Source organism: Falco peregrinus, chromosome 10, assembly GCF_023634155.1.
Source record: "Falco peregrinus isolate bFalPer1 chromosome 10, bFalPer1.pri, whole genome shotgun sequence".
NCBI classification, from domain to species: domain Eukaryota; kingdom Metazoa; phylum Chordata; class Aves; order Falconiformes; family Falconidae; genus Falco; species Falco peregrinus.
The window spans coordinates 4,548,225-4,564,839 of record NC_073730.1 but is presented as its reverse complement, the minus strand read 5'-3'; the positions used below and the strand labels follow the sequence as shown (position 1 = coordinate 4,564,839).

At 42.7% G+C, this 16,615-nt stretch overlaps 1 protein-coding gene across 3 annotated transcripts in view; it reads left to right on the top strand.

Annotated features, from left to right (window-relative positions):
* C10H1orf21 (chromosome 10 C1orf21 homolog) overlaps nucleotides 1–16,615 on the top strand; it is a 125,189-nt gene that overhangs the window by 39,658 nt on the left and 68,916 nt on the right. For 2 of the 3 annotated variants that reach the window (XM_055815617.1, XM_005232732.3), the window contains exon 2: nucleotides 12,311–12,516. In XM_055815617.1, the coding sequence (XP_055671592.1) occupies nucleotides 12,423–12,516 (94 nt within the window). In that variant the 5' untranslated portion in view covers nucleotides 12,311–12,422. Of the gene's footprint in view, nucleotides 1–8,768; nucleotides 8,904–12,310; nucleotides 12,517–16,615 lie in introns of those variants that run through there. The other variant, XM_055815618.1, reaches the window with a different exon arrangement.

The window sequence follows — 16,615 nt, the reverse complement described above, 5'->3', positions numbered from 1 at the left end:
GGGTGCAATGTTTTCAGCTGGGTTTTTTTTTTACCCTTCTATTTGTGTTCCAGTTTGGCAGAAAAATCACAGTTAGAGCTGAATTGTGTGGCCAGGCAACTGTGAGGGGTCGTGGGAGAAGGCTTCATTTGCCGTTTTCTTTCAGGATTACTTCCTCCAGCTTGTTTGTACTCAGTTATACACCTCTCACAAGTGCAGGACCTCAAGCCAGCAATCTCCCTGACTTTAGAAACTTCATGCTCCCGCAGCTAGACTGATGTATGACCCCCTCCTCCTCCCTAGATGTGTTATGTTCCATGTGCTGTGTGGAGGGAGTTGGGAGCAGTACTTGAAATACTTCTGGGTGGTTCCCAGTCTTCGAGTCTGTTCCAGTTTGGTTTTTATGGTGAACAACACTCATTTGTTTATAATCTTCACTGTTGCTCAAGAGTGCATGCTTTGCAAAGACAACTTAATGTTATTTAATGCCTTCTGCAATCACAGAGTCCGTGCTGTGCGTGCAAGAGTCACTGGCACAGTGTTTGCATGTGTTGGTGCTGCACTAAAGATCTGCTGACCTGGAGAGTCGCAACACTTGATCTGCAAAAGTGGTTTTAAACCAGCTTTGGATGAACTGGTTGAATACAAATGTACCCATCCTGTGTGGGTGCATTTCGGGACAGCAGCTGGGTCAGTCACTCTTTTAAGTCATGATTAAATCAACCGCAGAAACCTTTGGATTCAACCACTTTCAAAGAGGAGTCAGGGCACATGCTGATGTGACCTTGGTGTCCTGAGTGGAGTGGCAGACATTCTTCTCACTCTACTGGGAGCAAGTGTCCCTTGAAGAGAGGACAACACAGGCACCTGGGAGCAGTAACCTGCAGATGTGCACCACAAGATGTGGAGCTCTTGCTCAGCTGGCTGATCTTTGCGTTGAAGCAGGTAACAAATGCTGTGATGGTGGATCAGTGCTGGTCAGGCCTAGAGGAGACAATATCCAGCTGATGCTCAGCAATGAGCAGCTGGTGCGTAACTAGCACCCAAACTGTAACAGATCTTTCCAAAAGGATACCATGTCCTTGACCTAACTGCGCTTTGCTTCAGGTCTGCAGGGGTTTTGCTGAGCTGGGATTCATGGGCGAGGTGTCAAGCGTTCTCAGAGTGGTTCTTAAACCTCTTTCTGCAGCAAAAATTGCTTCATAATTATTACTCTGCATGGTGTTTGGCTTAAATAAATTCAAGAAGTATCCAGAAAAAGTTTACACCATGAAATAGAAAGTTGTGCTTGTTGCGTTTTCCCCTAAAATTTCTAATTGGAAAGATTTAATTTGTTTTATACACAACTGGTTTTAAACACCGTTTATTTGAGTTCAAATACATCCCTAAACTGTGGGTCAAAGCACAAGAGCACTGTACACTTATGTGAGATGCCAAATAGGAGCCAAATGCGTATAGAAAATAGAAGTGGTCACTTCTGGGGGACCATAACATTTGACCAAAGTACAGGGACATGATGCTAACAGCCTGAATTAAAATATAGGTAATTTAAAGATAGAAGGTGGTTTCTGTGTTTTTAATCGTGATGAGGTCTGTTGCTGCCTTGGCTGCTTCTTGTTGTGATCCAGGGAAGTCAGACACCACACCAGCATCATCAGCAGGAGATCTGCAGCTTCTCTGCTCCTGTGCTGCTGTTCCAGCTCTGGGCTTGCTGGTTGTGTTTGAATTATAACTGTGTTAATAGGCACTGAAAATATTTCAATTGTTTTTGGCTAGCGTGGTGCTCATTTATTTATATTATAGGCTGGAACGTGGTTTAGATCTTATTTTTTGAGTATCCAGGCTTGGTTATGCACATATCAATGCACCATGTCACCACTGAAAGGAAAACTCAGTTATTTGCTCTGTTAACATTAATGGAGAGTAGGGAAATGTAACTTGTGATGTTCTAAGACTTTTTTTTTTTTTTTAAAAAAAGAAATATATATTAAAAAAAAAAAAGGAAAAGGCTCTACCCAAAGCTGTGACTCAGGTAAGCTCCTAAATCAGTGTTGATGGAATGGAGTAAGGAAATGTTTTTTGCAAGTGCTGAACCTCCAGCAGGGATGTCCAGAAGTGCCCGTGCCTAAGTGTTGGATGGGGAGACGCCATCAAAGAAGGAGATGGATCACAACAGGCTTTACAGGAGCAGTGACACTGCTTTTCCTCCCCGCAGTCCAGCTCCTCTCTCGCCTGTGTTTTTTCAGCTCCCTGTTCTTGGCCTGAGAATCCTAAAGCTCTCCAGCTCCTGAGCACAGCCTGCTTTCATAGCTGCCCTCCCAGCTTGGGTTTCCTGGGGATAAGCTGCACCATGGAGTGCAATATCGTATAGGGTATCATGTAGGGCTCTTGGGTCACACCGTACCAACACAAACATTCTTGTACTGTGGCTTTCAGCTCCAAAACCCCTGTTTTCTCTTTGATCCTGAGGAGTAACCCTGCTAAGCAAGAGGAAGCAGTCAGTAGTGTAACTTCGGGAATGTGGGTTGCAGTGTGCATCCCAGTCATTCCTACTTGTGCCATTTACGTAGGACTACGGTTAGGAAATCTCCTGAGTGTGTGAAAAAAATCCTCAGTAGAAATGCTGAACCCTATACAGTTGTTCACAAAAGCTAAGAATGAAATGAACCGCTTTGTTAGCTTTTATCATTAATTTTAACATGATTTTTTAGCTAGGTTGTAGCTGTCGTTTCAGCTGTAGAGTGGGCAGCCATGCACAGGAATGGGTGCCTGTACTGGGATTACTTCTCTCTGGCCTGAACAAGCCACCTCCTGTGGTTTTGAGCAGCATTGCTGCACTTTCTTTGTCATTGAAGTGTTACCGGGTTAGCAAAGAAAGATTTCTTCTTTCTCTAGCTCATCTCCAAAAAAAGGAGGCCATTTAAATTGTTTCGTGCTTTGATTGTACAGAAACAGCAGGGGTGCATATGGCAAATGTTTCCTTGTTGACACATTAGCAGCAGTTCCCCAGCATCTAACCCCCTTGGCTTCTGCATAGCTGAGTTGTTTTGTTTTAATTTCAACCTAAGTGGCACATGAAGTAGCTCCTGCCACAGCTCTTTGGATGAAAAATGCATCAGAAGTGACCCGAGGGGCAGATCATGGGCTCTGTATTGCTGCGGAGGCATCCAGCAGCCCCCCTCTAGGTTGCAGCTGCTCCCTCCTTCCTCTGCAGTGAAACTTGCTGCTTGGCCAAATTTACTAGGGAGCAAGGAAAGGTCTCTAGGTGAAAGCTGAAAGAGCACAGCATAACTGGAGAGCATATGTTTGAGGCACGTTAGAGGGACTGAAAGTAGTTTTCCCAAGGTGAGGTGGGATAATCCCATGCTGTACGTTTGAAGGCGATCATCTGGGGAGATAGATTAGTTGTTGCTGTATTTGTGGTCATTATTGATTGATGCAGCTGGAGACAAGGTGAGATGATGGGGTCTGTCATCTCATCTGTGTACGTTTTTAAAGATTTTTTTAGGGAACACCCAGTCAACTGACTGGGGGGCTTTTTATCATAGAGCTGTTTCGATAGAATAGTGGGTCTAAAGGGTGGCGGGACCCTGAAAATGTGCAATTAAAGATCACTGCATTAGGAATCCTTGTGCTTAAAAAAAAAATGCACACGAGCCCACAGGAACTATTTTTCACCTTGTCTGAAACAAGACTGCATAGAAGTATCAAAGTTGCCCTTACCCATTAATGGCAAAAGTTGTTTGATGATGTACTTGACAGTGTGCTCCATCAGTGATGGATGTTTGTCCAGCTTGTTTGGAAGGACGTCACGTAACCTGTGTGTCACTCTGCACCTCAGGGATTCAATAATCAGGGCTTCCATCCGACATCTCTTGTCTCAGTGACTGGTTAGCAGGCTGTAATGTTTCTACATCTCAGTGTCTAGGAGACCCTCGGTTTTCCATGCCAACTAAAACCTCAGAGGTCACCTGGTTGCTTTTGGGTCGTGCAAGTTGTATTGGCAGTTTTTTGGGATTGGCAATTAGCTTTGTGTTGTTTCGGCCATAGGTGCACTGTTATTTGTTGGTGTGGAGTACAGTACACATGGGGATTAAATGGATTTGGTCATAGGAGACTTAATTCATCAGCCCCCTTCCCTCAGTGCCATCATTTCATGTTGTATAGATCAGTCTTGTTGCAATACACCCTGCCCCAATCTTCCTCCCTGCAGTGGGGTGGCTTCACTGCCTTTTCACTGCAGCAGTGGGTGGTAGGTCAGCCCCAGTCCTCTTCTTTCCTGCCCAGCAGAGCCAGGTGGCACAGCACTGGTGCTTTTGGTGTGCTTTCAGTCTTGGGGCTCACAGGCGTTTTTCTGTATCAGGAGATGCTGTACCCTGGTATTGGAGAGCAAGAATTAATCTCTGCTTTTTCAGCATCACTTCACACTGCCACCACCACCTCGGGTGGGTGCATGGCACTGAGGTTGGATGGGCTGAAGAGCAGGTATGGAGACTCCTGCGTACACCTTGGCTCTCAGGAAGTCTACGAGTCCCTTTCCTGGGCAGTGCAGCTGTGCTGGATTTGTGATATGATGGAGCAGAAGGTGCTCTTACTTAGTTTTGGAAGATGCTAATCATTGCCACACAGGGTGGAGAGGTGGCATCTTGCACAGCATCTTATACCATCATGGTAGCACATGAGAAAGACTAAGAAGTAGTTTGGAAAGGAAATGTGTTGAAGAACAACGAATAAAAATTAGACCTCCAAGTCTAAAAAGTGCAAGTCTGCAAGTTTAATGCCACCGACGTGTGGTATTAGGTGCTCGGTGCTTTTACTGTTTTTTCTAAAGAAGTATGTGTTTTGCATTTTTAGGAGACTTGTTGAGCCACTGCTATTTCTGGGAGAGGGACAGTCATGAAAACAGTTCAACTTCAGGCCAAAGTCAGTGTTTACATCTGGGGGTGCGTCCCCCATCACTGGTGGGAAGAGGGCAGGAGGAGTTCAGGAGGATGAAGCTGCTGTTTCAGTGTGGTAATTCTCTCTCAAGGTTTTCCTCCAAAGTGAATGATTTTGTTGATGGAGCAGCTACAGCTACTACATAATTTTATTTTAGTCTAATTCTAAATGATGGGATTGATTGGCTACGTGTAATGCCTGCATCTTTAAATTCTTAATAGGGTAAAGCAAGAGGAGTGAGATCTCGGAAGGGAGATGATGCTCAGACCTGTACTTAGACGTGTACAAAATGTCGTATAAATCACTGTTCCTGTACCTCGGGGCGTTTTACTGTATCTTGCTCAGTAAACCATATCTTGCTCTGAAACCATGAAGACAAGTAAAATCAAATAGGAGAGCTTATTGTTGGTTTTCTTTATACTTGAGAGGTACTTGGGCACCCTTCCCATTACGGTAAGTGCTGGAGATTATGCTTAGATATACAGGAAAGTCAGGTACTAAGGAGAATCGAACCCGGCTTTTCTGTAGGCCTGTCTAGTATCTCCCATCACACCAGCGTGCCTGGCTGGGCTGTGATCACCAGCACTACATTTCCAAAAGCTGTTTGGAAATAAATCACAAAACAATCTTTCTTCCATGAAATTAAATTTCTAGGAAGTGACCTCAAGCCACCTAAAGTCAGTGGAAGAAGGGGTCTTGCTGACTTGAATCCAGTCCCTCATGCTGGTTTATGTTGGGTTTTCAATTATCTGGTGCTGACTGTGACCCACAAGAGAAGTACTGGGCAATGGACTGAAATACTGTAGTGACCCACCGGTTCTGAAAGTGGCTCTGAAATGTGTTTGATAGCAAACACGCATCTGAACATTTTGTGTGTGTTGCGGAGATCTTTACTGCAGTTCTGTAATGGCCTTGTAACAGCTATAGCCATTGTTCGTATAGAAGCAGGCAATGTTGAAGGTGTTCTCGGCTTATTGTCATGTGATCTTAAAAAGTGCTTGTTTTTTCTGCAAAGGGGAAGTATGTAGGATAAACATCCTAATTCTGTGGAAATTCTGGTTGAGTAGCACTGCCTGCTATGGTAAAGAGAAGCAGTGGCACTGCTGCTGGCTTGAAAGAGGCTGTGCAGGTAAAATACATTATATGAAAATAATGCTTTCTCACCAGCAGCATACCATCTCCAGTGTGTTTTTCCTTTGTGTGCAAGGTAAAAAAACCCTACAGCATTGCCAGCCCATAGTCTTGTAAAGTCTCATCTGTCCTCAACATTTTGTCTATTGATTTTCCTAGAAACAAGAAAAAAAAATAATTAGGTGCTTAGAACTGCATTCTGTAATGGTGGTTGTAATCTTCCTATCACTACTTCTAAAGTATTTGAGGTTTAAAAAGCAAAACCAGTAAAATCTATTTAATTTCCTTTGGAAGCAGCAAAAATGGCAGGTCCTGTGACTGACATGTCTTACTCCTGGGTTGCTGGGCTTTTCACATTGGTGTTACTTTAATTTCTCCCTGTGTGAATGAAGAAGATAGCAATGCGATTCCCCTTCCCTTCCTCCTTTGCATTTTACTATGGGATTTGTGAAATCTCTTCCCAAGGACTTGCTGGTGGTGTTTTTCCTTATGAGACCAAGTAAGGAGAAAACGTTCCCTAGAAGCATTTTGTTGCTGTTGAGAGCTCTTCTGTTTGGAAATCTCTTGTTGCTTTTATACATAAAAAAACATGGATCAGCAGAAATGCTGATTGCAAACAAAAGAAAAGAAAATAAGAGGCTAATTTTGCTGATAAAAAAGGTAAGATAAGCCTCAGTGGAGCAAAGTCTGTTCTATAATAGAACTAATAACCTGATAATATGAATTAGTAGCATTAATTCAAACCAGGCCCTCCCTGTTGGGAAAAACTAGGTAGGTGAGCTGCTTTGGTTTTTCTGTTGGGTCTCTTTAGCTGTTAAATTGCAGTGTTCTTGTTTTCTCTTTGAGAAGTGAATGCTTCAAATGTGATTTCTGCTGAGCACGGCTTCTCAAGGGAGGATAGACGCAACTGGCGGTTCCACCATCCAACTAAGTAACTAGGCTGGTTTAGTTTGTCAATGGTATTTTTAGTGCAGCTTGAGTAAAATGCTGTAAAACTGTGGGGTATTGTCTTTGCGTTTCCTTGTGCGTTATTGATTTTATAGCACCGTGCTAATTCTTTTCCCTTTCAGCGAGATTACTGCTGCATTCACGCAGCTGGCTGGAACAGTGTGTTTCCAATAGGATGTTGAAGTGTGGTAATAAACACAGAAATCTTGCATCGCAGAGACAAGACAATTCATAAAGGGGAGAAAATGCTTAGTTTCATAGCTATTAGTATTAACAGGTGAAGGGGAGCATGTTCTGCCTGTGGATTCAAAGGACCGGAGCATCACCACTCACTCTGACTTTTCTTTTTCCTCTTCTGCCACTGCAAGTTGCTCCAGAATGCTTGGAACTGTCATTCTGCTGTAACCTTGGCCTGTTCATTTATCAATTCAGGGGGTTAATTTTCAATATAGCTATGTTATACACTAGCAGTGCTGATTTGAGTAATTTGAAGAAGGAGAAAGAGAGCTTATAAGATTATTTTTTTTTCTCCCTTCCTTAGGCCATTGGTGTACTTCAAAGGCAAAATTTCTGTCCTTTTGACTCAAAAATGCCTTTTAGCAGTTGAAAAAAAAAAAACCCCAAAAGCCTGGTGGAGGGTCGCTGAGGAAGAGAGGTATCACCGTTGGGGGACTCTTAGGTGCTACCTTCCAGCCACCCTCATGGAGGGCAAAATAAGATGCTGTTGCTGCTTTCTTTTTGGAAATCTAATGGAAATTAAATAGGCTTATTTCTTACAGGAAATAAGTGTAATTAATAGCAGTAAGTGAAATCCTTGGGTTCTGCCTGAACTAGGTTGTATTATAAGAAAAGCCAGTGTGGTTTTGCTTTGTAGCTTGGGGTTTTTTCATAGTTGTACGAAGCTCACTGCTTTGATCTCTAGGGCTTTGTGAAATTTTAACCTGATTTCCTCTGTGGTCAACATGGAAGGAAACTTCTAGATATATCAGCAGCCTGAAGAGGATGAGAGATCAGTTACCTCAATGCAATAAAGCTGAAAACAAATACACCTGTGGTAATAGAAGAATTAACATACATTTGTTGTAAAACACTGGAGATCCTCCATTTGCTATTGAGTGAGTGGTTTTCAGCTGTGGAAGTAAAATGTGTTTTGTCAAGGATGCAGCCTTGGACATGATCATCAGAAATAAGAGGTGAGAGGATGACGAGTAGTTTAATGAGGTGATGAAAGAGCTGGTAAATGAAAAGGCACAACATAGACATGCCTAAAAAAAAAAAAAAAAAGGCATTGCTTAAGGTTTCCAAAAGCAATTTCTATTCTAAGAATGGAGCCCCCCTGTCTTTAACCTGAAAGAAACTTGGGGTATGAAGTACAGCATCTGAGAGTGTCTATAGTCTTCTTTTGACCCGCACATAAGATGTCAATCTTCACCCCCAAATTAAATGCAGCAGGTTGTGTAGACACTTTTGATCTGCCTAGAGCTTTTTCTCACTAGCATTATGCAGATTGGAGCTTGTAAATTGCCTCTCAAATCTTGATAATTAATGATAGTGGGTGGTGAACATGAACTGCAAATGGTTTGAGGTTTTCTTATTCTTTTTATTTTTGGCTTCTGAAAATCTGTGTGCCCCCAAAATGCTCAGGAAGACAAAAGAGAAAATTATATTTGTGCAAAAGTGGGGGAGGAGGTGGAACGGATGTGTTATTCTGCTGCCAGTCGAAGTACTGTGTTTCACATCCTCAAACCCCTCTGCAGGCAGCCCACTGAATGAGGACCAGCAGCTCATTTCTGAGCGATACCCAAACCTCGTCGCTGTGGGCTTCAATACTCAGGCAAGAAAGGTTTCCCTGAGGCTGGGGGCAGTGTAAAGCTGGAGAGCATCGCGGTGTTGGATTTTTGTCGCTTGTAAGATTAATGCTGCTTTTCTCCCACTCTTTTTGTTTGTTTGGGGGTTTTTTTTGTGTGTGTTTTAAATCCTCTGCTAATTCTGGGTTTTCTTGGGTATCTGTGTCACAGTGTCATCTGTCTCACTGCACTGCGCTAACAGTAGTTCAAGAAACGTGTCTGGAAATGTGTGTTAGACTTACCTTGGAGGTCATTTTGGAGTAGGTTTCTCAGCCCAATTTATTGGCACCAGGAGAAATTGCCTCCATAATCCAAGTGTTAGTTGTGTCATTTTTCAAATACTGCTGTGATTACTGTTCTTTAATGTAGAAGGTGAATTTTCCAGTTCCTGTATTCCTGTTTGTTTCCTTTAATCACAGCATGCCATCAAACATGACCATATTTTCAGTGAGATTGGCGTGTGCTACCAAGATGCTGCAGGAGAGATTTGACTGTGGGTATTTTTTCCTTCCCTCTCCCATGGAGCTTTATACTTCTGCGTTCATGTTCTGTGTCTCTTTGTTCCCGACTGCCTCTACAGCTCACCAGTCCTGGGTGATGGGACCATTGCCCTCCTGGCTACTAATCAATGAATAAGTATTTCGCAATTTGTTTTGCTACATGTTGGCTATGTATAAGCTTCACAAAAAAAATCCCCTCCCAGAAATCAGCCCACTGCTATGTCATGAAATACTTTGGGGTTTATTACTAAGCAGCTGTTCCCCTTTTGTAAATCATCCCTGCTAACAGACAGAAAAAGAAAGAGGAAAAATAGTTGAATAAGGCAACAGTGTAATTCATTCAACAGGTACTTCTGTGAGCGCAGTTCAGCTGCTCTGTGATGGAGATGCTGGATTTGTGGTGTGCAGTGATTTCCCCCATGAGCAGCCTGTTAGCAATCCCACCTACACCCCTCCTTGTCTTTTCTGGGGTTATGTTGGGTCTCACCTTGCTCTTTGCCCCATAGCGGCCACATCCTTTTCCCTGGGATAATATAACTGGTTATATTTTAAATCGGAGATCAGAGTTACTGTCTTTAGGCTCAGCTTATCTTGAGGTTCCTGCTTTTGTCTGAAATCTGAAACAGGGACTCTGGTGTAAACCTTTATTAATTTTACCCCCTCATTTGTTTCAACTGGTCTATTAAAAGCTATTTAAGCAAATCTGTATCTTCTAAGAATATTAGTCCACATTTGATTTCCAGTCCAGTTAGCAGTTCCTTTTCCCAGCCTATTTCTTCATCTCCCACACCTCTGTGTGTGTTGACCTACCTCCTGAGCAAGCACAGTGTGGCTGGTGCTTGAAATCCTTATGGATCCTTGTTTCCCATGCCAACACTGAGATGAAGACCTGTTACTTTATGCAGGCTGTCATGTGGTTTGGACACAGGTGAAGATGAATTGTCAGCTGCGACCCTCACTGCATTGCAAAAACTGAAGAATAACTCATCTAGTTTACGTAAGATGAGTGTATTGGTATTTATGACACGTGGCAGTGTAATTGAGATGGCCTGCTCTGGGTATTGACTGCTCAGATGTGCACAGAGGGATCTTGAGAGCGATTTGTTTCTTAGCAGAGCCCTAGCTTTGTCTATACGTCTGACAAGCAGATGTATTAAAACTGCTTGAAGGATAGCCTTGGCAAATGTTTGAGGAAGCGGAAAGCTTCCCTAGCTTAATACTGACTTTTGCTGCAAAACCTAGCTTTTCTTTTTAAAAAAATAATGCATGTAGCCATATAGGGTTAAAAAAAATAGCTCACGGGGGATCTGCTCACCCCTTCCACTAGCAACAAGAATGCCTGGTTTAAAAGGCTGTGTTTTCAGGTGAGTGGCTAGCTGTGGCTGAGGGGGAAGAGAAGGATGGGGTAATTAGAAATTCATGCTCAAGTGTGCATATATAGGAGGAAGGAAAAAAGGAGAAGGCATGTTGGGGAATGTAGTGAACATAAAGAAAAATGCACGTACAGGTATGACTGGGAGGGTTAACTGCTTAGAATAGGGATTGAGCATATATACATTTGTATGCTTTGAGTGGAGTGTCCTCATTAAGTAGAGAAACCCACTTTCTGTACAGAGGAAGATGGAAGGTGGAAGCTGGTCTGTGAGCAGACACCACGTGTGTTCTGTATGCGGTCCTTCCCCTTGCGTGGCAAAAGCAGCTCATCAGAGAACCTGTGGCTGCAATAGCAGAAGCAGAATTGCTCTCGACCCAACTGGCCATACCCTTGTTTCTGTGACTTTGGGGATGGGCAGGGAAATCTCTCAGAGGATGGCAGCAGAGCCCTCCTAGGTTGTGTCCTGATGTGTCTCGGTGCTGCCTTGGCACGGGCAGGTACGCTGTTCATGCTGGGTGCACAAGGAAATCAAACTCAAAAGATTTTCTTCAGGGTTATATGTTTCTGGTAGGATAGATGCTGCTGTATCCCTAGGTAAGAGCACCCTTCTGCTGTTATAGATACAATTCTTGTGGTTAGCGTGGAGCAATATGAGCCACATCCTTTTAAAGTAAATGCTCAGAAGTAATGAATTAAGAGATCATGTGTACGATCCTGTGCTATAGCTGAACTAAACAACTTGGCAAAAAGGGGTGGTTCTCGTTTTTCAGTAGCTGCTCTCCTCTTCCAAAAGGTTCGGCTGGTGGAAAGGGAAGCCGGGATGTCTCATCAAACTTTGAAGTCGTTTTTATTCAAGTGCAGAAACATTTAGCAATTAAACAGTTCATGTTTTTAAATTATTTTTTTTACATAAAATAGGGCAGCTGGAAATTAGCTTTTTCTACCTCCTTTTGGTTTATGTGACATCTGGATTGTTCAGGGGGGTGTTATTCCATCTTAAAGTGGGGATAGTTGCCTTTTTGAGTGGTGGAGGTTTTATGGCTTCAGTAGAGTAATGAACACCAGAGAAAAGATAATACAGCTGGCTATTGCCTTTCACGTCTATTAACAAAAGATCTTTAATTGATTTAGGGGGGTTATTTTGTCTGAACACTTGCAATTAGCAGCTCTTAATCACTAAAACACTTTGCAAGAGCACTGGCTTGATGAGTAGATTGGTAAAAGGAACAGGAGGAGCAGATACTGATGATTTCTTCCTTCCAAAAAACCCCTGTATTCTGTGGGAATAGCTGGGTGGGTGGGAAACATATTTGTGCACATGTTGCTTTCTTCAAGTCACGGATTAAAGAATAGGGCTGGAAGAGACTTTCAGTTGAACTGCTGTGCTCCTGTCCCAAGGCAGGATTGATCTATCTGTATCGTGACCTACCTATATCAGATGTTCATTGAATATGGTTTTAACAATCTAAGAGAATGGAGACAGCTTGTGCTCTTGTACTCCTCTTCACAAGCCCCATTATTTGTCTTCTTGAAGCTCCACGTTTAGAGGTTACCTTTTGTCAATATTTTTCTCTCTCTTTTGCCATCTTTAGGTAAAAGCGACTTGACAACCAAGCAGGAAGGTGAATTATTTTTAAAACAATGAGCGTGCGTCTCTAGACATGGTTTGTTGTTCGGTCCAGCTGGAGCAGTCTGAATGAAGCTATGGGCTGTGCCTCCGCCAAGCATGTTTCTACTGTTCAAAACGAAGAGGAAACTCAGAAGGGGAAAAACTATCAGAACGGAGATGTGTTTGGTGGTAAGTGTTGCAGGATTTCACCTTTCTACCAACATCATGAATGTTCTGGAAGGTATATTTGGGAGCCTTAACCTATCACAAAATATAAAGGAAAATGCATGTTAAAACAAATCACTATGATAGTGCAGCTGGCCTTTCCAAGGGACAGTACCATGACACCTGAAACAGAGGTCGGAGTGAAATCCTTAGTGGAAAAATAACATTCTAAGTGATGTACAGTACTGCACTGTCTTTAACTCTGCAAATCCTTGGAATAGTTCAAAGATGATGACTTGCACAACCCCCTCATATTTATATTTGTCTCTCTGTTATATATTTGTCATTAGGTACTAAAATACTTGACTCCTCTCCTAAAAATAAAACTGTTCAGTAAGAAAAAGAATTCCTCAATACTGTTTTCCTGTAAAACAATAAAACATTAGTTCTGAAATCCTACAGCAAACAGGGTTTGAAGGTACAGTGAAACTAGAAGTAACCTTCTGTGAAGGATTCACTGGGAGGCTCTCAACCTGGGATGAAAACGTCTGTTTCACTGTGTGGGAAGACTGGTCTATGATCCAGGTCTTGTCACACATACCTGTGCATTAGGAAAGGTAAAGTGACATGATATAAAATGCACAGTCAGCTTCATGACTCATTTCTCACCCTTCCCCCTCGCCCAGATTCTGTTAGTATACACTAAGTGCTTTTTAGATAATGATCTAAATTGCAATTCAGTTTTTAAGATGTTAGAAATTATCTGGAAGACTGTTCAGAAATGAAATTTCTAGATCTGCCCAGATAGCTATCTGAAAGTTAAATCAGCTGTGAATAAGCTTAGTACTGTTATACTTGAAATAGGTGCGTTGCTACTGAGTATGCCAAACTTCTGTTCTCTGGTGGGTTTTATAGCGATTGTTTGTGTAGTAGTAGGAATGACACATCTACCAGAAAAAAAAATTCCCTTTAATTTCAAAAGCAATGATATTTCACTTTTTCAGCCTTTCTGAGGGCTAGCTTGCTCTCACAGTGGATCCCAAAGTAAGAATACCTAGAGGCATAATCTGAAGAGAAAATAGTTGTTCAGCAAACTTCAGGACTAAATGGTGGGTTGTTTTCCTGTGCATGCTCTTCACTAGCCTGGGAGATGCTGATTTTGGAATTGCGAGTTCAGTATGTTGCTTTTGTTTAAAACAGGTTTTAAGTGCTGTCATGAACAAAAAGCTCTATTAGTTTCTCAAAGGAGTTTGTATTTTAGCTGATCCTTAGTGAGGGAGCAATTTTTGGCAATGTGTGTGTCTCAAGCTGGTTTGTTTGTTGGTGTTGTGTTTGTTTTTTTTTTTATTAACCACATGCTGTGGGCCAAAGATAATAACTTTAATGACAAGAAACCTAAAGTAACATCTGGAGGCAGAGGATCAAGAAGGCTGAAGGGATTTTAAAGGGCTCCCACTTTATAGAGCTGAGCTGGTGTCAGCAGTATCATTTAGCTATTCCGGGATCCGTTTGAGGGCTGTTAATCCCTTATTTTAGAGAAGCCTATCACTGTCAGGAATACTACCTGCTGTTAACCATTTTCTGGCACATACTTTAGTTTAGGTACGCAGTTTGTCGTTGCTTTTCCCTTTTTTAGCAAGGAGTTGGAGTCTGTGAGTGAAACAACTTGTTGAGGGGTAACCAGAATGAGCACAGAAGCCACTTTTTTTCCCTTGCTACTGAGGGAAAGCCTCTAGATCAGGAACTGGGCATATACGAAAGGTGAGCTAGAGTGTACCTGGCTTGGCTTTACTTCTTGCTCTCCTTTCAGGACCTATAAATGATCAGTGGGATGCTTAGATGCCCAGAAAACAGGGAGCAGCATGCTTCACGTGTACAGTGCCCTGCATAGTTCCTGAACACAATTTTTTAATATAAAAAAAGAGAGGCAAGAAAATTACACCTTAACATCATATTTATCATCCTTCTCAAAAATCTTCTGGACTTGCCAAACACCCAGAGCTCTTTCATAGAAGACCAAGTAAGATTCCTGCTCCCTCTTCTTCTGTATTGGAAACTGTAGTGGCAATTGCATTGTTTGTTACAAGTTAGATCTGAAAGTTCAGACTGTTCTTCCCACTTCATTTTCTATTAAACTATTATATGTTGTTAGTTCCAAATTCATTCCATGTAACATATTCCACAGAGTTGTTCCTTTAGTCATCAAGGAGGAAGTAAGTGCCATATCAGAGGTCTGTTGTTATCAGCTCCCTGCAACGAGAGCGGGTAGTCGTACTAGATTTGCACAGACTATCTCAGCTAGGATGACAAATTGTAGCAGGGTAAGTTCCCAGAGATACAGGAGGATCCACAGAGTCAACAAAGGTTAAAAAGCACCACAGGACTTCCATCATGCAGTTGCCTGTCCAGTTCCAGGTGCCAAGAACTGCTGAATGTTTCTTTCCTGATTTCTGGGAAGGGACAGAAGTGTCTCATCCAGCCAGTGGCCAAGAGCAGAGTACTCTGCAGCCTGCAGGGATCAAAAATAAACTGCAGAATGACTAGGCAGAGCAAGACCAAGGTGAGTGGCAGGGAAGTTGGCTGGTTCATGTGGAGGAAGAAGATACTGGAAAAGGAACTGGAGGCAGTCTGTAAGAGAAGTGTATTTGGGGAAGGAGGCAGCAAAGTAAAAAAACAGAGACAAGTGGGGTTGGAAGGTGGCTCATGTAGTGTGATAGCATCAATAACATCCCGAGAATATTAGTATGCATATATCACGATGTTCATTGATGCTGAACACTTGCAGTGTTCGCATCTGGGGACTAATCTGACATAAAGTGCCTGTGCAGAAGTAGCAGGTATGAGCTTCATAGCTGTAGTAGCCCAGATTGTCTCAGATGTTTCACAAGTGGAGGAAATCCTGAAGGACTTGGAACAGCAATGATGGAATTAAAGGAAGATACTTCAGTGCTGGTGCTGCTTTCCCTGGGCAGCTGGCGTGATCTGAAAGATGTGGCTTACCATGTATTGCCCCTTGCTGTTTGCCTAACGCCTGAGATGAAAATGGTACTCTTCTTTCTTCGCTGAACATCATCCCCAGAGGAGCTGCAGGCAGAAAGTGTCAATAGTAAGGGTTGTACTTTCCATCTTGCTTTTGCATTAAATAGGTCATTTTGAGTGAGGAGAGGCATGAAAATACTTTTATTTGGGTCTACCCAGTTTTGCTCTTACCTATACCTTAAGCTGCAGGGTTTTATTTTTTGGCACTTAGGGATTTCTGTAGTGCATGGTTGTAAGCATTACCCACATGGCTGAAAAACCTTCGCTTTCCTACATACCACTCTTTTTCCAGAAATGAGTGCACTGGCAACAAAGCATGTGAATTTTCTTTTTCTTTGAGCTCTGTCTTTGGTGCTCAAGAGCTTTCCCAGTTTGCTCCACTGCTACAATTGCAGCTCCACAAGTAGGTGGTGGAGCTACTAAGGGATGAACTAGATGGTCATCGATACCACTGCACTTATCTTCCAGCTGGGCAATAAGGACTGCCAGTGCTGTAGAACCTGTGACTGCTCTATACTGTCTCTGCTGTCAAAGTTGAATAATGGTGGAAATTTCAGAGGGCAGAGAAGGGGATTAGTCATAGCCTGGGGTTACAAGGTTGTAAGGTTCACTCTTGTAACTGATGGGAAAGCGCTGTAACTGTAATGAGAGTGCTGGGGGCAGGAGACAAGACCTGTCTGGCTGTAGTTAAACACAGACTCTTGCTGTGAAAGAGGTTCCGCTGTACATGTACAGCGTGTCTGAACTGAAGAAGACATCGAGCTGGTCTCAGAACTGCGTAAATGGTTGTGTCTCCAAGCTTCCCATTTTGGGGTAAGCTCATGGTACAGGACTTCATGAGTAAAGGAAAGGTGGAAAGGACCTAAGTAATTCCTGTGTAGCTGCTTGCTCTCTGTGCCTTGGATAATAATTCTCTGTTAATGTTGCAGAAGTTGCCAGAACAGCATCATTATGCATTGCCAACTTAGACTTCCTTTGCTATGAGCACATTTCTAGTCCATCAGCACTTTTCCCTCTTCTTTTCATGGGAGAAGCAGGCAAAGAAGCCATGCAGGAGCCACGAGCACCAAGAGGGCTGCAGCTT